Genomic DNA, 19,573 nt, shown 5'->3' with positions numbered 1-19,573 from the left:
GATGCACAGGCATTGAGGGGCTGCACCTGAAATGCTCTCCTCCTGGGGTGCACAGGCATTGAGGGGCTGCACCTGAATGCGCTCCATCCTTTACTGCCCCTGAGATAAGAATCCCAGAATGAAGCCGCTGAGCACCCATCAAAGCCCTCAACGCGGCTTGTGCCTGGCACACACAAAAGGTTCCAAGGCGCAAATAGAGACTGATTAACTGCTAAGTGACAAACGCCCTGTTCCAAAAGCAGATTCTACAACCCCATCCAGCTCCCCAGTAAGATTCCCATGTTAATAAGAAGCAACATCCAGAATCCCAAAGTAATACGATCCCCAGACACGAATCACCCACTTAAGGGTGTATTGAAATGTCTGAATTGGACCCCACCTGAGACACTAATGTGTGTTTATCTCTGGGAAAAAAAAAAAAACATGACTTAGGAATAGCCAAAAGACCCCAGGCTTGCAAACCCAAGTTCCTATGGGGGTGGGTCTTCTGATTCCCCATACCCATGGTGCTAACACTAAACCTGCTTTTCTTGGCTGTGAACTGTCTCCCCACCAGCTTCCCCAGGAAAAGGAGACAAGAGGGGTAAGGAAGAGGCGCTAAGATCCGCTGAGATTTTATCAGCACCGAGCCCTCTGCAGGTCACTTCACGTCAGCTGCTCCACGTTCATCCTCAAGTGGCCTGGAAAATAGACTCAATTATCCCACTAGGATGGTGAGAAGTCAACACGGTAAGAAGCTAGGTATCAAGGTCCAAGTGACTCCAGAACTGCATTCTTTCTGGTAGCTTCTCTCCCAGCCATGGACACCTGAGCAGAATCTTAATCTACGAAAAGAAACAACACAAAAAGTCCCCACTTTTGAGAAAAGCAAGAGTGACTCAAGTCTTACTTTTCAAACGCATTAAGAAGCCTATGCCTCCAGAGACAAAATTCATTCCTGGGAAACTATTAGTAATTTTATTTTCTTGTTCCACTAGGAGCTGAAACTAAGACCAAAAATTTCCATTTCTCCAACAAAAAGGGAAGGAAAGTGTCACAGACCCGTGCTATCTACCAAGAACTCCTTCCCCTCCTCCTGAACTTCAAATCCAGTTTCAGTGTGTCACAGAAAGCCATCTGTCCTCCCTAACTGCCACTGCTCAAGGGACAGATCACACAAGCAGAGCACAGGCCGGGTCGATTTACAAACTAAGAACATTATCTTCTAGTTCACCTTGGAGGGATATAAGGCGAACCACAAAGCCCATCAGCAAGGCTACAATTCGAGCCTGAACTCATTAGAAGCTACACTGCTAAACAATTTCCAGATTCACCACAGGTACAGCTGTGTCCCCAGTTACAAAGTAATGGTGTGTGTAAAACACATAAAAGTCCTCCAAGTCGAGGTTTCTCCAATGCCTAGCGTTAACAGCCTGTGCTGATCTACCATATAACTCACGCGTACACACGCCCATAGGGAGTGCAATGTGCCAGCGCCTCTCGGAACACGCCTGGGACTGCGGCCCGGGTGGAAGGAGCATTGCTTGCATTTTGCTGTTTACTTTGTGATTGGGTTCTTTCTTCTAAATAATAAAACCATTATGTCTTCATAAATGCATTCTCCAAACACAGAGAGATTCTTCTTCTGGGATTCGCCCTAACGAGCCCTTCCTCTACAGCAATCCTGCCCCCACTAGCAATAACACAGTAGATGAGAGAAACAAGGGTGACAGCCTCCCACAGGCACAGCTGGAAGGATTCCAGTGCCAGCGTAGATGAAGTAAGCAAGGCGGTCTGTAAAAACTGCCTGATCGGAACCTGCTGAGGTGGAGCCTGTCCTGTGAACACACAAGCCAGGTGGACTCAGGCTCGCAAGGAGGGAGCCGTAAACCAGAGAAGCGCAGAGCAGGTGCACGGGCAGTTCCCATGCTGGACGCACGGAACGTGACCCGGCTGGACCAGGGCATGGCTGTCCCCAGGCCCAGCAGGTCACCGTCATGACCAGTTCCTGAGTGAGGAGGGCTGAATGCCTTGACCCACCTGTGTCCTCCAGGAGCGGGAATGTGGACTACACGGACAGGGCTCCAATCAGTCCCCTGAATCCTGAGTCCTCCCCAGAGCCACCCTCAAAAACCCTGCGCTGCCTGTAACTTGACGGCGACGGTGTCCACACTGCGCTCCCTGCCTTCCAACTCGGCTCCCCTACGTGTGCTGCACATTTCTTATGTGTGTGTTTGAGCCGTTTTTAATCTGCGGTGTGTCTACTCAGCACATCATCCACCCATCAGGCCTCGAAGCCCAACACACACTTCACAAGGCCACGTAACTCACGAGCACCAGGGCCTCAGGCAAAGCTTCTCCCACCACGTCTGTGGAATTGGATAATATTCTGAGATGCCAAGGTAAAAATGTTTTCATTTGCAACTACTTGTCTTTGTGATTCAGTTTTTTTTCAATATTGGGCAATAGAAAGAAATAAGAAGAAAATCTAGGGGGAAAACAGTTGCTGAGGCTCTTACACGCCTGTAGCCGCCAGCCTCAGGTTCTCCTTCCAAATCTGTGCCTTCATGGGACCAGCCTGATCATTCTTCCCTACTGACTTATAATAAACACATCATGCATATTTTAAACTTCTAGAATACATGTATTGAGCACCCACACTTTACTAGGGTGACTTTGATGATTAAATGAAATAATGTATTTAAAAACACTTTGTAGTTTTATCGCATAATGTTAATCTTATACATCAGTAATTAACAGATATTAGCCCAATTCCTGAACCAAAGTTCAAAGAAGATTCCCTCGGGCCTCTCCTGCACGGAAACCCCTCCCTGCCCTTATAGTCCGATAAAGCAGTACAATTTCCAAGCGTTTTGAGAACTGCAATTAATTGCTGTTTCACAGCTCCTCGGTGGGGGATAGCTAGGAGGGCTGCAGGCAGGGTATCAAGCTTGGGTTAGAATGGAGGAAACAGGACCATTGGCGCCTAGGAGAGGGGAAGGAGGAGGGGGACGTGTTCCCTAGGCCACGGCCCCCTTGCCAGCCAGCAGCCTCTCCCAAAGGACAGGGAGCTTGTTTCTCAACTGACTTAAGGCATTAAGATCCCAGGGGCGTGCAGCCTCACGCATTAGCACTGATTAGCTCCCAAGTCATCCATTAGCACTAGAGGCCTTCTCCGGGAAGAAGGCCTCCGCAGGGACTGCAGAACGCAGGGGCTTGTGAGCATTGATTCCAGGAGAGTGCGCTCCTTCTTTCTTTAAAGAAGCCCATCGCCCTAGAAAACATTCCAACCCACTGTCTGATGGCAGTGGCCCCAATCCGTGCAGGCTGCGCCCCGCGGAGGAGCTTGGTCACCCCCCGGGTGGGCAGGGCTAAGTTAGGCCTCTGGTTACCGTCCCCGCTACCTCACCCTTTTCTATTTCTCCTTCGCACTTGTTCTCCGCTGCATGAGGTCTGTCAGAACAGAGGTCCCTGTGTAGACTACAGACAGACACACAGGCATGCCCAGGGAGGGAGGTAAGGGCGTAACGGGGTTGGGTGGGGTTTGCTCTCTGCCTGCCCCAAGGCTGGGAAGAAGGGGTCTGGGCAGAGGATGGAGCGGACTCAGAGGAAGGGCGGCCACTCTTGCAGAGACTTCCTCAACTTAGCTTTTGTCCCCTGGGGATTTGGAGGCAAATCACAGCTTTGCCCCATGTGCACCTCCCAAAAGACTCGGTCTTCCTCCCCCCTCTGAGGCCCCACACAAGCACTGGGCTCACCCCCAGGCTAATTCCAGCCTCTGCTTCATGCCGTGAGAACTTGCAAGCAAGTGAGTGAGAGGCAAGGGTTTTATTTCCTGTTTGGACAGGTTCCCAGAACAGATAGAGTCTTTCTGGTCTCAATTTATACAAACGTCCATGGGGCACTTTGGCACCCAGAGTCTCTGTTTAAAGGCCCCCAAAAAACCCCTGGCTGAAGCTCGTTCTGTTCTGTCTTACAGATGGGAAGACACAAGGCGAAATGCCGTGTCGATTCTCATGGGCAGCTGGGGCCTCATGTCCTCAAATTATAAGCGGTGATGACACTGGATTTATAATTTAATTAAATCAAAATTTAAATATCAAACTCTAAAAATAAAGTACAAGAAACGTTTTGCCCTAAAATCATTCAGCAAGGAGTGAGTGGGGAGTGAGCATGTTACTTACAGAAAACCAGATAGATTATTCCATATAGATACTTTTATAAGAATATGTGAGAGCATCTTATTCTTTGAAGAACAAGGGCTCACATCATAAGTCCCATGAGAAGCTCTTATGAGCATATAAAGCAGTGTCAGTTACAAATTTAAAATCAAACAGTACCAAGGGGGAGCTCCTTTTTCGGCGCTTTAAAATTTCAGCCACGGTGGCCAAGGAATATTCATAGGAATAAATGTCACTCATGTCACAGAAGGAAAAGCTCATTCCTGAGCCAATCAAGACACGGGCGCCAACACATTCCGCCACTTAAAATGGCCACAGATCAGATGACCGGTGGCTCAGCAGTTTGGTATGAACAGCTGAGACAAGCTGTAATTTGTGGGTTTATCTCATTGCTCTTTTCCTGAAGAATATTAATATTTCATTTGTTTAGAACTTCCCAGGACCAACAAGACGACTGAGAGAAAAGTTGGTCTTGGAAATTTCCTTTTCCCAACTTTCCCAAATATTTGCACATTCATGCAAAATCCAAGTCCATCGTAGGGGACCTATACTGGCAGATCACGGAATCGTGTTATTCCGAGGCGATTAAACAACTTTATTTCACAAATTCGTCCATTCTGTTCAAAGCCCATACAGCTCCCAATGTAAAGTTTAAATGTTGCCAACACCAGCGTCAACGTGACAGTTTTCATTCTTGAGAAAGGAAAATCGTTCTTTTCTTTTAAAAACAATGATCACAGCCGGGCGAGGTGGCTCAAGCCTGTAATCCCAGCACTGTGGGAGGCCGAGGCGGGTGGATCACGAGGTCAAGAGATCTAGACCATCCTGGTCAACACGGTGAAACCCCGTCTCTACTAAAAATACAAAAAATTAGCTGGGCATGGTGGCGTGTGCCTGTAATCCCAGCTACTCAGGAGGCTGAGGCAGGAGAATTGCCTGAACCCAGGAGGTGGAGGTTGCGGTGAGCCGAGATCGCGCCATTGCACTCCAGCCTGGGTAACATGAGCGAAACCCCGTCTCAAAAAAAAAAAAAAAAAACAATGATCACAATACGGCTTGGGAACCAGCTGATCAGGAACTCAGACCGACCTACTTACCGTAAACAGGCACAGCACACACAGGGTAGAAAGCAGACAGCCCCACACATCCACAAGCTGTCCCAAATGACGGCCTATGGTCTATGAAAACTCCCACAACCTTGGGAAATCCAAGAGAGAGAAAGCTTCTCTCTGAAAGGCACAGAGAGGCTGGGATGCGGCATCCCCGTGCGCCTGTGCCCAACTCCGCTTCCCAGCCCAGGGCTCACCCCGCTGTGGTGGCCACAGCTTTGAGAACACCTGGACCTGTCTCTTTCACTATTGTCCAATCGAGCCCAGCAGCAAATCCCGCTGGCTCTACCCTCAAAATCTGTCCAGAGCACCCACTTCTTCCCGCTCCCCTGCTCCCTCCCGCTCCCAGACCCATGGTCCTTTCTGGGTTCTGGCAAGGACTCCCCACCAGGCCTGCTAGGCCCTGCAGCTTGTCTGCAGTCAGGGTGATCCCCTAGAGGTGAAGATGGGTCCCTCCTTCTCCCCTCAGCCCTCTGGGGTCTCCTGGCCTCCCTCCAGCAAAGCCACTGTCCTTACAATGGCCTGCAGGGTCCCCGTGATCTGCAGGGCCATAAGCCATGCCTATGATGACTGGTTCCCTGCCGACCCTTCAGCCCAGGGCCCCTAATTCACCTCTCAGAGCCTTTGTGTCAGGCCCCACCCCCACCCCACAGCTCCGGGTCCCCTCCTGGCCTTCAGGCCTTGCTCATATGACATCTCCATGAAGGTCCACCTGGTGTCTATTTCACGATGCAATGGGCCCACCCCTCCCTGCGCCCAGCACTGCTGCTGTGGCTGGCTGTGTCATTCACTCATCGACTGCCTCCTGATGCCAAAGAGTGGGACCTGGAAGGTGGTGTCCTGGTCTTGGCCCGAAGCCTCCCAAGCCTCCAGAGCCGCTCCTGACACAGCAGGCTCTCGGTGAGCAGGGCCGAGGAGCCCGCCGGAAGGAGAGCTTTCCTAGAGAAACTCAGATTCATGTGGGGAAACAAGAAAGGATGCCCTGCAAATTTCAATCTCAACTGTCACCTTTTAACAATCGGTTCTAGTGAATTTGCAGAGGGAGTGACGGTTCCAGCAGCAGAAAGGCCCCATGCAGCCTCCTGGGAGGAGGAGGCAGGAGGGGTTCCCACACGCAGAGGAGTTGGTGGACCCCCTGACTCAGGGAGGGGCATCACCAGGCAGACGCCATGCTCAGGCTGCTGGGGTGAGCATCAGGAAAGGCTGGCTCAAGCCACGGCCCCAGGCAGAGTCAGAAGCAGGAGGAAGGGAAGGCAAGAAGAGAGGGAGTTGCTGAGGATGCCGGGGGAGGGCACAGGGCAGAAGCCAGGCAGAAGGAGAGAAGCCAGGCAGAGCCCGACTTTCCACCAGGCTGGAGGGGACAGAGACGCTCTCCCTCATTAACACCAGGCTGGAGGGGACAGAGACACCTTCCCCCACTAAACCTGAGGCAGCTCCTTGGAACCCTCTTCTCAACCAGGCCCTGTGCTCGGCAGGCCCTCAAGAATAAGAATCCCAGCAGCTCAGCCCAGCTCCAGCCCCTCCCTGGATGGCAGGTGGGCTCCTCAACCCTCCATTCCCAAGGATGCCTGATGGCCACAGCCTGCCTTCAGCCAGGACCCTGCTGGGTGGGCTCGGCCTGGACCCCCCACCCCATGTCTCCCCTTAGTAATTTCCCATCCACCCCACCTGCTCCTTGGTCTCACCCCCACTCAGAACTGAGCCTGGTCTCTCTCCCCGGGGAAAGACCCCCTCACTGTGGTCCCTGAAGGAAGTCTTGAAGTCTTCCTTACTGTCACTAACAAGTGTCAGGATAACTTTTTAACAGAATCCAATATAGAAAAGCTTTTTAAGAGAAAAAAACAAGACTTTCATTCTCAGCAGGCTTCTGGGGAGTAGAGGCAGGGATGATCAAGGCTTGCGTTCGCTGCCCTGTGCACCTCCGAGCTCCCGCTGGGAATTAGTGGGGACGTTTTCCTCTGAAGAAACGAGGCCTAACCATGATGCACTCACTGCTTTCCAGTTTAGTCAGAACAAAATCAATGAAACCGTATATTCCAATGTCTCACTTATTTTTTACGTCATTTATACAAACATCCCTTGCATTTTCCTAGAAGGGATTTGATATAACTTACTACACACACAAGCACACACACGCCACACCTCCCATGATACATAAACATATCAACATAACGTGCAGCTTCTTATTGGAGTCTCCAAAAACTCTGTTAGTCCCATAGAGAAGGTAAAATTGTTACTATCTGCCTCTTGATAATTGTTTTCATGAAGAATTAGTGGCTTATCCAGAGTCACGTGGTAAATGTGGCTTTCTGGCTCTTGGACAAGGGTGTGCTCCATAAGTTCTACCATATCAGGAGCTATACCAGGCAGCCACGTTTGCTGGGAAAATTAACATCAGCATCGTGGGAAAGTGTCATGACATACTACTGATGAGAAAAGCTGTCTGTGTAACGGCAGGGTCTTCTGTGAAAAGTAAAAACCGTGTACGCAGAGAAACAGAAAAAGAACAGCAGGGTCTCACTTTTTCTTTAAAAATGAAGAGTGTGTGTCGCATGAGGAAAGAAGAAATGCCAGCTTTACAGCCACATACTGACTCTGGGTGCTGGACGTATGGATGATTGTTTTTCTTTTTTCTGACTAGATTTCATATACCTTTTTGATTTGTTATTAGAAAGAAAATGAAGGTGATCATTCTTCCAAGAGTCTGAACTTAGGGTGTGTTTTTCTTTTATTTGACTAGATTTCATATACCTTTTTGATTTGTTATTAGAAAGAAAATGAAGGTGATCATTCTTTGAAGAGTCTGAACCTGGCAGTATGTGTGAGTGAAACCTTCTTGTACGACACGGCAGCCTCCCCACCCAGATGCTGTTACCTTTCCCTAAGCTAGCGATGGTCTTTATTCCCTGGATTTGCATTCCTCTGGCCAGACACTAAGGAAAAACAAAGGGAAGCTTCCAACACCAGTTCCATTAACTCATAAATGCTATTTAAAGTCACCCAGGGTGCAAACAGACTGGTGTGATTTGGCCTCAGTTACCCATCTGACTCCTTCCCTGGGGTCCGCACTGCTGATAACCGGACGCCGGAGTCCACAGCCCCAGCACGGCCGGCCGTACCTGTTGATCTCCAGTGTGTGCACGCCGTAGTTGCTCTCAATCCTGTACTTCCCCGGTTCTGCCGCCTGGCAAATCAGACTGCCATCTTTGTACCTACATGAGGGAAGCGTGTTTTTAGTTTGAAGGCGGGGTTGCATTTTGTGTGTGTGTGATTCTGCCACAGCTCCCCCACACCCTCTGACGTGCTGCTGCCCCATTTCTGCACGTTTCCCTTAGAGCCTCAGGCGGGAGGAGGGCAGAGCCCTGGGGGTGAGGCCCCAAGCTCACCCTGGTTTTGATTTCTGAGATGAGAGCTGCATCGCCTCATTCAGACTCTCAAGGGATTCCCAACCTGCTCGATCCAAGATCTGCTTGGCCTTTGTTAGGAATTCAGGACTTGTCATTCCATAAGAAAAACTAGGGTGCTGGGTCCCTACGTAAGCTGTAATGTAGCTCATGTCTCAGGGAGCTCTGCAGGACCCAAGGCACTGCCCCTGGTGAAAAGAAGGTGGCTTCACGGCTCCACGGGGTGGGGGTGGGCAGGCAGGACCACATCCACCCCAGCACCTCCGCAGTAGAAGCAGGCGAATCTCAGCCTCCTGAGCCTGCCTTCCAAAGAACCACAGCATCCAGCCATCAGCCACGATGCGCTTGGCTGTGGCTCAGAGTCTCAACCCCACATGTAAATGCGCATAGATATAACTTTAGCAATACACATGGATACAAAAAGGGTCTCAAGGGCTTAAATATATAATTCTTCAATTATCACAAAGTTTGAGTAACTGCAGCCCTGCAGTCCCAAAGCTTTAGAGTTTAGGCCTTCCACTTAGGAGTCTTCCATATTTAAAAGCAGACGCTCGGCTTTGCATACAATCAGCAATCATGCACTCACCCTTGCAAAGGGGACAAGAGCCATGCTCATTTAAGGGAAGTAAGTGACTTTTAAATAAAAACCCTGTGGGCTGGGCGAGGCGGCTCATGCCTGTAATCCCAGCACTTTGGGAAGCCAAGGAAGGTGGATCACTTGAGGTCAGGAGTTCGAGACCAGCCTGGCCAATATGGTGAAACCCTGTCTCTACTAAAAATACAAAAATTAGCCAGGCATGGTGGCGCATGCCTGTGGTCCTGGCTACTTGGGAGGCTGAGGCAGGAGAATTGCTTGAGCCCAGGAAATGGAGGCTGCAGTGAGCTGAGATTACATCATTGCACTCCAGCCTAAGTGACAGAGCACGAATAAAAAAAAAAAAAAAAAGCCTTCTGAACAATTTGTTGATTCAATGTCATGAGAATAAACATGTCTGCCTATTAGTTGAAGCGGACATTCAGAGTTTCTATAAACGTATTTCTGCATAGAGTTTCAAGCCAAGTGGCCGCCAGCACAGGCTCAGTGGCGCTTGTCTCCTTAATCGGGATCTTCCTTAAAGAAAACGCAGAATAGCCCTTTAAAAACCCCTGGGAACAGAGCCCCTCACCACTGCACCACGGGTGTGGGAAATCCTTGCACGGTAAAGCAGAGCTTCACAGACATCCTCTCCCAGACAGTGTGGGACCGCAGCCGCACCAGGATCTCAGGAGCCCTGCTTATCCGCTCTTCAAACGAGTGCCTCTCCCAGGCCAGCTTGTCCTTCACCTGCCCCGAGAAGCAAGGATGGTCAGGTTTTCAGGCAGAGAGCCACACTCTGCCCGCGGGCACTCAGGCACCACACAGCCAAGCTAAGATCCGTTCCACGCGCCCCAGGGACCCAGCCACCCGGAGACCCTCCTACCATCTGCTGAATGGCGTATTCGTCCAGCTTCTCGCGGGCCTGGGAGCGTGCCAGGTGGACATTCTCCTCCATGTGGGCCAGCTCGCTGAGAAAACGCTGTCGCTTGGCCTCGCCATAGGCGGCCACCAGGGATTGGTACCTGCAGGAGCCCAGAAGCAGACTCATTTTCAGGAATCGCAGAGAAAACCACGTGAGCCCTGAAGGTTGGAAAGATCAGCCCGTCCCCTCCCCTGGGCCTTCCTTAAGTGTGTGCAAGAAGAAAACAGGAGAAATGCTACTTCTGCTCATTTGTATCTCTCTTCCTTTGACGAGTATGTTTTGGTGTGTGAATGCCATGCATGATGGAGTTGTAAAGAAGAACAGGTACATGATTTATTAACAAAAAATACAGGAGCCACATGCCCCCAACTTTCTTTCACCACTGAGAGTGCACAATTGCAACCACTTGGAGGCCTTAAGTGATGCTTTGGACAATTGCTGTAAGCACAAAAGACAACAGGTACCCACACCCACTGAGAGAGTCAGGAAGTTAATCAGAGTCTCTTAAAAACGGACATATGGTTACTCACCTTCGTGTGCACAAAAACTCACATGCAGCAGGTGCTCAGTAAACACCCGGCCACTCAGGGAATCAGGGAACCTTTCTGGATTTACAAAACAAAGGCCTTGGTGCTTTCAGAGGTCTGAGATTCAGCACAGTTAGGTGCTGCTGCGCTGGAGGTGCTTTTGACGTCAGTTCCATGATTTGAAAATTTAGGAAAATGGTGAGCTCCCATGTGTGAGTTTTCCTCTGCAGGGCAGTAAATAAAAACCATTTGTTTTCCTGGGAAGGAGACAGTTTCTGAGTGATTTTAAGATGGAATTAAAGTCTTCTGAATTTAAAAAATACAGATAAGAAATGTCCGAATGCTAAAAATAATAGCAATAATAATAAAGGATTAAATAAAGGATTCAGCATCTTCACTCCGTAGAAACTGAGAAATGTTCACATCCCTCATGGCTCCCATGCCATCTTGTGAACCCCACAAATCGCACCCCAACACGGGCAGGCGCGGGCTGCCTCCATGCTCCATGCTCTGAGATGCTCTGGAACTCGGCAGCAGCTCTTCCAGCCCCATCTCCCACTCTCACCATTGCCTTCCCAAGGTCCCGTGGAAATTAGGATGCTCGCTGTTCTGCTGCCCTCTTGGATTCTGTCCCACTCATGGGAGAATTCTCGCTGTCACCCCTTTCAAGCAACATTCTGTCCTTCCTCAAGCCCCTCCAATGCCATGTCTCCCGTGGAACCATTCCTCATCCTCCTCCCCCTGCTTTGAACCCCAGACCTCTGTTTATTTCTCTTATGGCCTTTATGGTCATCCTTTGCATACATTTTATCCTTCCCAGAAGAAAGGACTGGCTACTTCTTACCTCTGCATTCCCCAGACTCAGTACACAGAAGATGCCTAATGAATACTCAGTAGTCCAAGTCAGGCCGGGGAAGGTTCCTTCCCGGGTGGCAGGGACGGGAAGCTGCAGAGCCAGCCTGAGAAGGAGGTGGCAGAGGGAAAGGTGGCCACGCAGGGGCGCTGTCTGTGGCATCATGTGAGCTACCAAGAGCTGTTCGGCCAGGCCTCATCGAACAGAAAGTCCCAGTGTCGGAACTGGAGGGGACTGTGGCATCACTGCTGCCCAGACGTGGGGAGTGCGGTGGGAGAGCCGCTGTGGGTTGGTGGTGAGGCCTGTCCGAGGTCCAGGGTGCAGGGCCTCTGTCCGAGGGCCTTCCCCAATCCCACACATCTATGATGGGCCAGCGCCTCCCCAGCAGCCAATAAGAGTAAGGCCTGGTGTTAGGCGTTTGGGAAGTTCGTGACCAGAATTGCAGAAAACTCTGCAGCCTCTTTGACAGAAATGAGGCAGGAGGAACCACAACATATAACCATGCAAGGAATGATGATTGACCTCCTTAGGAATCCAGGCTCTCAGCCTGCACCTCCCTGTCCCGCTCCCGGTCAGACACACTGCCTTTCCCTGCAGTGTTTAGGGAACCGTCTCTTCGGGCCTCAGCCGTTCTGCACGCCCACTGCCTAGGACAGATTTCTCCCAACTCCTAACAGGCTGGCATCTGCTCCTCCTGTTTTCAGCACCAGGGTCTCTCCCTCAGAGACTCTTTCCGGGGGCCCCTCAAATCACAGCCCCCCCAGTCTGGTTCATGCTTTCTCATCCTCCCCTTGCAGAGCTCGTGCCACTGCTGTACGCACGTGTGTGCGTTGAATGACACGAGCCCTGCCCTGTGACTTTGAATCCCACTCAAGTGGGAAAATGCCCACTTGGTTCCCCCAGTATCCAGGTGCCAGAAGGAGTCCTAGGAATACGTGTTCAAGGAATGAGCGCAGACGTCACATGGCCTCAGAGGTCCCACAGGGAACAAGCCTTCTGACTGGGAGTGAATCCCACTGAATTGCAGGGACCCAGAAGACAAAGCCTGGTCGGTGCCACTCAGTGCTGTGATGAGCTCAAAGGATCAGACGTCCTCTCTTGTCGCTGTTTACATTTCTATGGGCTCTTTATGTTTGAGTTAAGAGAGCCTCAGCTAAATCTTAAGTCAACAGCTCCACCATCCCCTAACCCTGTATGATTCAGAATAACTATTTGTTCTGGAATTCCTCCCACATCTAGCCCCAAGTCAGGACATTGAGAAAATATTCCTGCCATTGGTGATCAGTTGACCGTGACGCCAGCTCACACGCACAGAGTAACGTCATCTGTCTTGCACTGCTGTAAATGACTAGCCCTGGGACAGGTGGCTTGCAAGAGTAGGCCCGTTTTTCACCCGGGACTGAAGGAAGACGTCTGAGGGATGTTTCCGATGGGTCATATCTTCCAGGAGGATGTGTTGAGTGCCTTCAATGCACTGATGTCTCTTCAGTATTTATTTTACACAGGGACATCAGCTGTAACTCACATCAGTGAGCCCACAATTTCATCTTTTGCAAAGGACCAACTTGTCCGGTGCATTAAATTAATATCCACCCTGAGAGGTGAGGGATAAAGACATGTAGGCGATGACACTTGCAGCCGGTGAGAGTGGTGAATTCCAATACGGGCTGGAATCGATGGAGCTGCTCATGTCACTCAGCACAGGCCTCGCTCGTCCCTCCAGGTCCTTCTGCATGACGGTAATAGACCAGGCTTCACAATAAATCTCAATTCGTGCTTGTCCAACTCATTGAGATCCCAACAACGTGTGTTTACTTTTAAAGGAGGGAAGAACTGACTTCAAAAAGATCTTCCCCATGGAAGTCATGCATGTGGTTGGGAGAATACAACGCTGTGGGGCTGCTGACGACGGTCTCACGGACAGCGTGAGGCGTGGGCTCACACAGCTGGGACAGTCCCTGGCCTTGGTCCCCGCCTCTACTACATACAAGAGACTGGAATTTAACGTGAGCATCCGAGGTGCAGTGAGAACACAGCCCATCACCAGTTACTCAAGCCTCTTCTCTGAGTGAAATTTGGTATTGTAAGAGCGTAGCCCAGCGTGTTTTAGTACAATTTCCAACAGCCAAGGCTGTCATGAAAGTCATTGCTATGGAAACCATGTGAATCACAGTAAGCCGCTCCCTGACCGTTCAAGTTACCACTTTACCAGGGGGGAGATTGAGCGATAGGAAGTTTATGCAATATGTTCAAGGTCACATCAATGTCTAAATGATAAAAATAAAATGGTAAGCTCAAGTGTTCTACGGTAGCCCCGCAAAACCTGACTATAGGTAGAAGAACCCTTTCAAAAGTAATCCAATGCATAAAAATCCGGAGTGTCTGAACATCTACGTTTCAAAGAGATTCTTTCACAAAAGAAATCTTCACTTTACACTAGAACTTATTTAAGTGGCAAAATTATCCTATGACATTTAAACATAGTTAAAATGTTTTAAAATAAAGGTTAATCTTCTTGGCTACACATTGTTTATATTCGACAGATTACTTCATCATTCTGAAACTTTCAAAATGAAACATGTTTCCTCAAATCTCATTTTTCCTTCGAGTTTCAAGTGCTTTGGAGATAGAAAATTCCCAGGAGTCGTAGGGAGATGAGGGAAAACAAAGCAGGTATAAAACAAAGCCATTCATTTCGTCCTTAAAAGATCAAAGTCATGTCACCACCTGTTTCTCCGTCATCTGGAAATAATTTTAAGACTGGCATTTTTATTAATCCGCCCCGTTCCTATGACATCCATGAGCTGCCTCTGTTGAAATGTAAAGCACGACAATTTATAGAATGCCTTCCCAACTCTTTAGCTTCCACATGACAACTGTTTAAAACCCTGGCTCCCACTTCGGAAGATGACCTTGCTTGAATCTGCAACCCTTCACGGCTGTTCCTGCATAGCTGCAAAGGTTGCAAGTGGAAATTCAGAATTAATCTCACGTGGCCAGGTCTTGATGTTTTCAAGCGTGCTTATCCCGCTCTGTGTGGAAAGGGGCTGAGCTCGGCTTCGAAGCCACAGGCCCCGGAGCTCTCAGCCCGGCTGTGACGTGTGTGAAACATGGAACCCTGGGGAGTGTCATGAGCACTCTGGACAGCAACGCTCTCTTCTGCAAAATGGTGGGAAGCTCGTGCCCAGTGGTTTTCTTGTTTGGATTAATTGAGATAATGGTGGTAAAGAGAAGCAGGTGATGGGGAAACAGCAGCAGTCTCCCTCTCGCCGCAGACCCAGCCTGTGTCCTCGGCCTTCTCTCTCAGCTAAGGTCGCTCTTCCCTCCCTGCCCCACTGTCCCGCCCCTGCGACCCCACGCAGGGCACCCGCAGAGTCGGGGAAGCTATGTGCTCACCTGTTTCTGCTCTCCCGCTCCTCCTCTTCCTGCGTGCTTATCCGCTTCGCGCAGATGCTGCAGGTGGTTCTTCCCAGGGACGTCTGGCTGGAGGCTCTCTCCGAGGAGGACTGCTGAGTCAGGGACTTCTGGGAAGACGTCTGGGTGGAAGCTCGCCTTCAGAAACAGGGACACCATTAGGAGACCCACACGCAGGCACAGTCGAAAATTTATCTTGACATGCATCACTTTCTCTCTACACGCCCCAAACCACACATACACACAGAGCACACACAAACACACACACACACAGGCCTACGAGAGGCATGCACTACACACAGAGGCACACATGCACACACCCACACATGTGTACATGCACACACATGCACACATACGCACGTACAGTGCACACATACGCGTGTGTACTCAAATAAATGCATGAATGCAGAGACAGAGCTGCCCGCAGGGACACGCCTGCCCACCAGCACACGCACACACACACACACACACTCGTGTGCACACATAAACGCACCTACACACGTGCACGTGCACCTGCACAGAGGCACACCCAAGCCCATGTCCCTGTGTGTCCACACCCACACGACCGCACACACCCGTCCTGGGTGCTTTCTCCCTGAGCTCACTGTGGCTGGTGCCAGCTCCCCTCAGAGCCAGCCAGTGCCGGCCACCGTCCTTCTGGCTCCACGCCAGGATTATATATATCTTAAGGGATCTGAGACTCCCCAAGGCTGCTGGGAGGGGCTGCAAATGTTTGGCTTTGTTTGGTACGAGGGGTAGCAACTAAAGAAAAGTACCCTGAGCGTTTCTAAATATAGGGTGTGGGTGACATGAGGCAGGCGCCTGGGCTGCAGAACGCCTGCCCGCGTTCCCTCCCACTCTTCGCCACAGCCTTCCAATCAGCCCATGACAATTGCAGATTTGCTGCCACACAAACAGCATCCACGGGGGCATGTACTGCCGTCCCGGACCTCCGAGAAGGCAGCCCCAGGGGCAGCCATTCGTTGGCTTTGGCACATCCATGATTGATGTAGCAAAATCACTCATATCACCTCCCATTCCATCTTTACTTTGCCACCCATTCACTTCTCTCCTACCGACAGCCTTTCCCACTAGTTTCAATCTCATTGCTCTTTATTTTTGGTGGCTTTTTAGATCCTAGTTCTGGAAGGTATGTGATGAGCAGTAAATTCAATGAGCTTGTACAAAGGACTTCCTGCCTCCCCACCTCAACCAGGAGCTCAGAGCTGGGCCAGCAGGACCTGCCAGGACATGGCCCCAGCTCCACGCAGTGCTGCTCCATAGCAGGACCTAAGCACAGGAGATGCTGCCACCCCTGCTATCTGACTCCCTGCACACCAGGGCCTCCCAGGGCTGACGGAACTGGAAAGGCCTGTAAGTGTCCGACCCTCAGCTCTGCGGGCCTCATCAGCGAACGTCTGCTTACTTCTTTGATGCATATTCGTCCAGCAGGTAGCGTGTTTGAATATTGCGATAGGACTGGTCGAAGTGCCTGTGTCTCTTCTGGTAGAAGGGGACGGCCACAAGGGACATCTTGGCGTGCTCCTACAAAGAGAGTCAAACACGGCACTGAGCTCCCTCAAAAGCATCGTGGGCCCTCTGCAATTTCTGCATCATTCCAAAGGGGAAAATGAACTCCAGCTAACGAAACCCACGTGGGAAGGGAAAAAAATGAAAGATTACGTAGGCAGAAATCATCTTAGACCAGCAGTCAGGAAGCTTATTAACTTCCCAGGGACTCAACTTCATTTTCTGTTTTCTTCCATAACAGTTGGAAGATTGGGCTGAGTGTTTCATTTAACCGTGAAGTCAGCAAGTATCCCTAGAACCACTGGTGTGTTCATGGCAAAGCTCAAAGCAAGGTGAGTGGGAAGGACAAAAATAATTAAAGCAGATTAGAAAAGTAAACAAACACTTAGAATACAAGAGAAGGTCCGATAAGAGCCAAGAGCCGGGGAGATAAAAGGTGTCCTGGGAACCGCAGGAGCAGAGGACAGCCGAGCAGCCCACGAGGCAGATGACATTTGAGAGGAGCCGTGGTGGACAAGCGGGACTGCGAGGCGGAAGTGGGAAAGGAGGGCGGCCCATGAGCAAATGTCAGGGCAGAGAGTCCAGGATGGTGGGACACTTGCAGGGGATGTGACCAGAAATCACTCTGGAAAGACGCAGCCACATGTGGAGGCGGCCAGTGTCTGCCTGGGGAGCCAGGAGTTGGCCATCATGCAAAGGGGTCATGGAAAAAGTGCCTGGCTGGAGGTGACCCCTGGACTCTGGCGTCTGAGGTCTCACTGGTTACGTAGACAAGCATGGCAGGAGGTGAGCGGGAAAGGGAGGACTGAGCCTGGCCTCAAACTTCGGGGATGTGGGGAGATTCGAACATGTGGAGGAAATTCTCCCCAAACAAGAAATAATGGAGCTCCATCCTTTCCTCTGGGATCTCGCAGCATGACAGGTATTAGACATGGCAATTTGTTGCATGCGTTCACCCAAAATACATAAAACACAAACATGCTGAGTTACTTGATCATCTCTACAAAGTTACATAGGGACCGTATTCCTCAATCTTCACAGTCATTAATTTCCCAAACAAGGTGCAAAAGGACTCCCAACTTGGGCTCAATTTTTGTCTTTTCTTTTTAAATGAGGAGAATCTGTCCTGATTTAAAGAGGGAACTCCTCAGCAGGGTCCCAGGGCACAGCCCCAGGGGTGCTTCCCACATCCCGGACCACGGGACTGAAACTTGGGCGGAAAACGGCAAAGGGCCACTCAGAGATGAGCTTGCCGTTGTTCAGATCTCCAGGGTATGTGCCAGAAAACCAACCACAACACATAAGCTTCCGCAAGGACACTTATGACCTGTTTCCTCTGAACTCTGCGCTCTCGTAGAATCACAGTACAGTAGAACGTGGAAGGATCCCTGGGGATTATGCAAACTCCAATTCTACAGGGACGAAAACAGGACACAAGGGCCAGAAGGGGAAATTCCTTGTCGAAGAGGCTGCCCCTGCCCCAAGGGCATCAACTACTGATTCCGGGCCTTTTACACGCTGCCACACTAACTGTCTCAATATTGCCTCTTAAAACCCAACTAGTCAGCCAACCACCACTACCCTTGGAGGGCCCAGCCGTGTTTTAAAGTGTGCCAGTATGCATTCGACCCCCAGGATATGCCAGAACATTGCACCTGATGGAACGCAATAAAAGCACATCTCCTCCACCCGCCCCGATACTGAAGGCAGCATCACAGTGAAGACGGTGGGTGCCCGGGTTTTGACGTCTGGTAGACCTGGGATCAAATTCTGGCTGCAGCACTCTGATGAGGCCTGGGTTGGCTTCCAGCTCCTCTAGCCCTGATGTTCCATATTGAATCTGCGTCACACATGGCACTGCCCCGGCATCAAGTAACAACGACCAAACCGGTCACTGGACCTGACATACTGCTGCCGTTATTGCAGGTCAGGAATTCTGCAGAGAGGAAAAGGTATCTGACAAAATCTGTGTGTTGTTTTACTATTTGAAATTCTCCCCAGCTGCATCTCAGTGGGATTTTCCAATGAGTTAATCAAGGTGGGTCTTCAATAAACGCTTCCTGCTTATAAGCCCATTTACTCTCTCTGGATTTCACCAGCAGGATGCAGGGAAGAGCTCACCGAGCTGAAGCTGGACCAAGGTTGGGGAACACATTTCAGCTTCAGTCCAGTTTCCTTTCCAAGGTTCTTCTGGGACTGACCTGACAAATACCAGGCAATCACTCCAGCAGACCCATGAACAATCCCCAGCACCTGCTGTGACACCAGGAGGTCACATCTCATCACAATATTTACTTATATTTATGCTGAGTTAAACTTCAGATGTGTTTATATTTCTTGGCAAAGGGAAGAGTCAAATATGACCTATTAGGTCAAAGGAGAGAATGAGCTACACTGAAAAAAGAGAATGTGCTGGATGGAATTCATCCTCCTTAGTCCTAAGATCTGGAACAATGTGAAACGGCTCACGTCTTTATAGCCCACGGCCTAGCTACCCTTCAACCAGTCAGGAACGTCCCATCCAACATGTGCGCACAAGCAGCACCACATGTATCACTGACTTGCCGCCGGGCCTGTGGCCTGGAAGTCTTCCAACACTTCATGTGCGAGGGCTGCACTTTGTGGTGCTTAGCGAGGCAGAGCTGGATCAAGTGCACACACTTCCTGCTCTCCTCACTCCCACTGTACCTGACGGTGGAGGGCTCCCCGAGGTGACTGTGGATGTGGGTAATAGGGCACTTTGCTACTTTTATCCCCACGTGCTTTCCCTGCTCACTTCATGCTCAGGACCATCAAAATCAGGAGGTGTCAGAGGCTCTGCAAAAGCCATCACCCTCAGTTCCTTCCACAAGCATGGGGTCACCTGCCCTGCACCAGCCAAGCCTGAATCAGAACACTTGGATTTCAGCAATGGAAACAGCTTAGAGCTCCTGGCTCGGAAGAGCAGCAACCTCGTCTTCTGTGCACGTGACTTCCAGTGCCGATGTGCCGTCAATTCCACTTTTACCAATCTCATGCCCAACCCAGAAAACAAGCGGGATGACACGCCCAGCCTAACACCCTGAATGTGTGCCCCT

The 19,573-nt window shown here is 50.5% G+C and overlaps 1 protein-coding gene across 4 annotated transcripts in view; it reads right to left on the bottom strand.

Annotated features, from left to right (window-relative positions):
* Nucleotides 1-19,573, bottom strand: part of MYOM2 (myomesin 2) — a 116,861-nt gene that overhangs the window by 88,080 nt on the left and 9,208 nt on the right. For all 4 annotated transcript variants that reach the window (XR_004263475.1, XR_004263474.1, XM_032260305.1 and 1 more), the window contains 5 exons: nucleotides 16,393-16,511; nucleotides 14,949-15,104; nucleotides 10,134-10,272; nucleotides 9,840-9,997; nucleotides 8,389-8,481 (listed from right to left, as the gene is read on the bottom strand). Coding sequence is in view for 2 of the 4 variants with exons in the window: in XM_032260305.1 (XP_032116196.1) it covers nucleotides 8,389-8,481; nucleotides 9,840-9,997; nucleotides 10,134-10,272; nucleotides 14,949-15,104; nucleotides 16,393-16,499 (653 nt within the window). In the remaining 2 variants the exon portion in view is untranslated. The remainder of the gene's footprint in view (nucleotides 1-8,388; nucleotides 8,482-9,839; nucleotides 9,998-10,133; nucleotides 10,273-14,948; nucleotides 15,105-16,392; nucleotides 16,512-19,573) is intronic.

The sequence above is a fragment of the Sapajus apella genome, unplaced genomic scaffold (genome assembly GCF_009761245.1).
Source record: "Sapajus apella isolate SASKATOON/1434 unplaced genomic scaffold, GSC_monkey_1.0 scaffold116, whole genome shotgun sequence".
NCBI classification, from domain to species: domain Eukaryota; kingdom Metazoa; phylum Chordata; class Mammalia; order Primates; family Cebidae; genus Sapajus; species Sapajus apella.
Note: the sequence above shows the minus strand (reverse complement) of the source record. Positions and strands in the feature narration are given on the sequence as shown.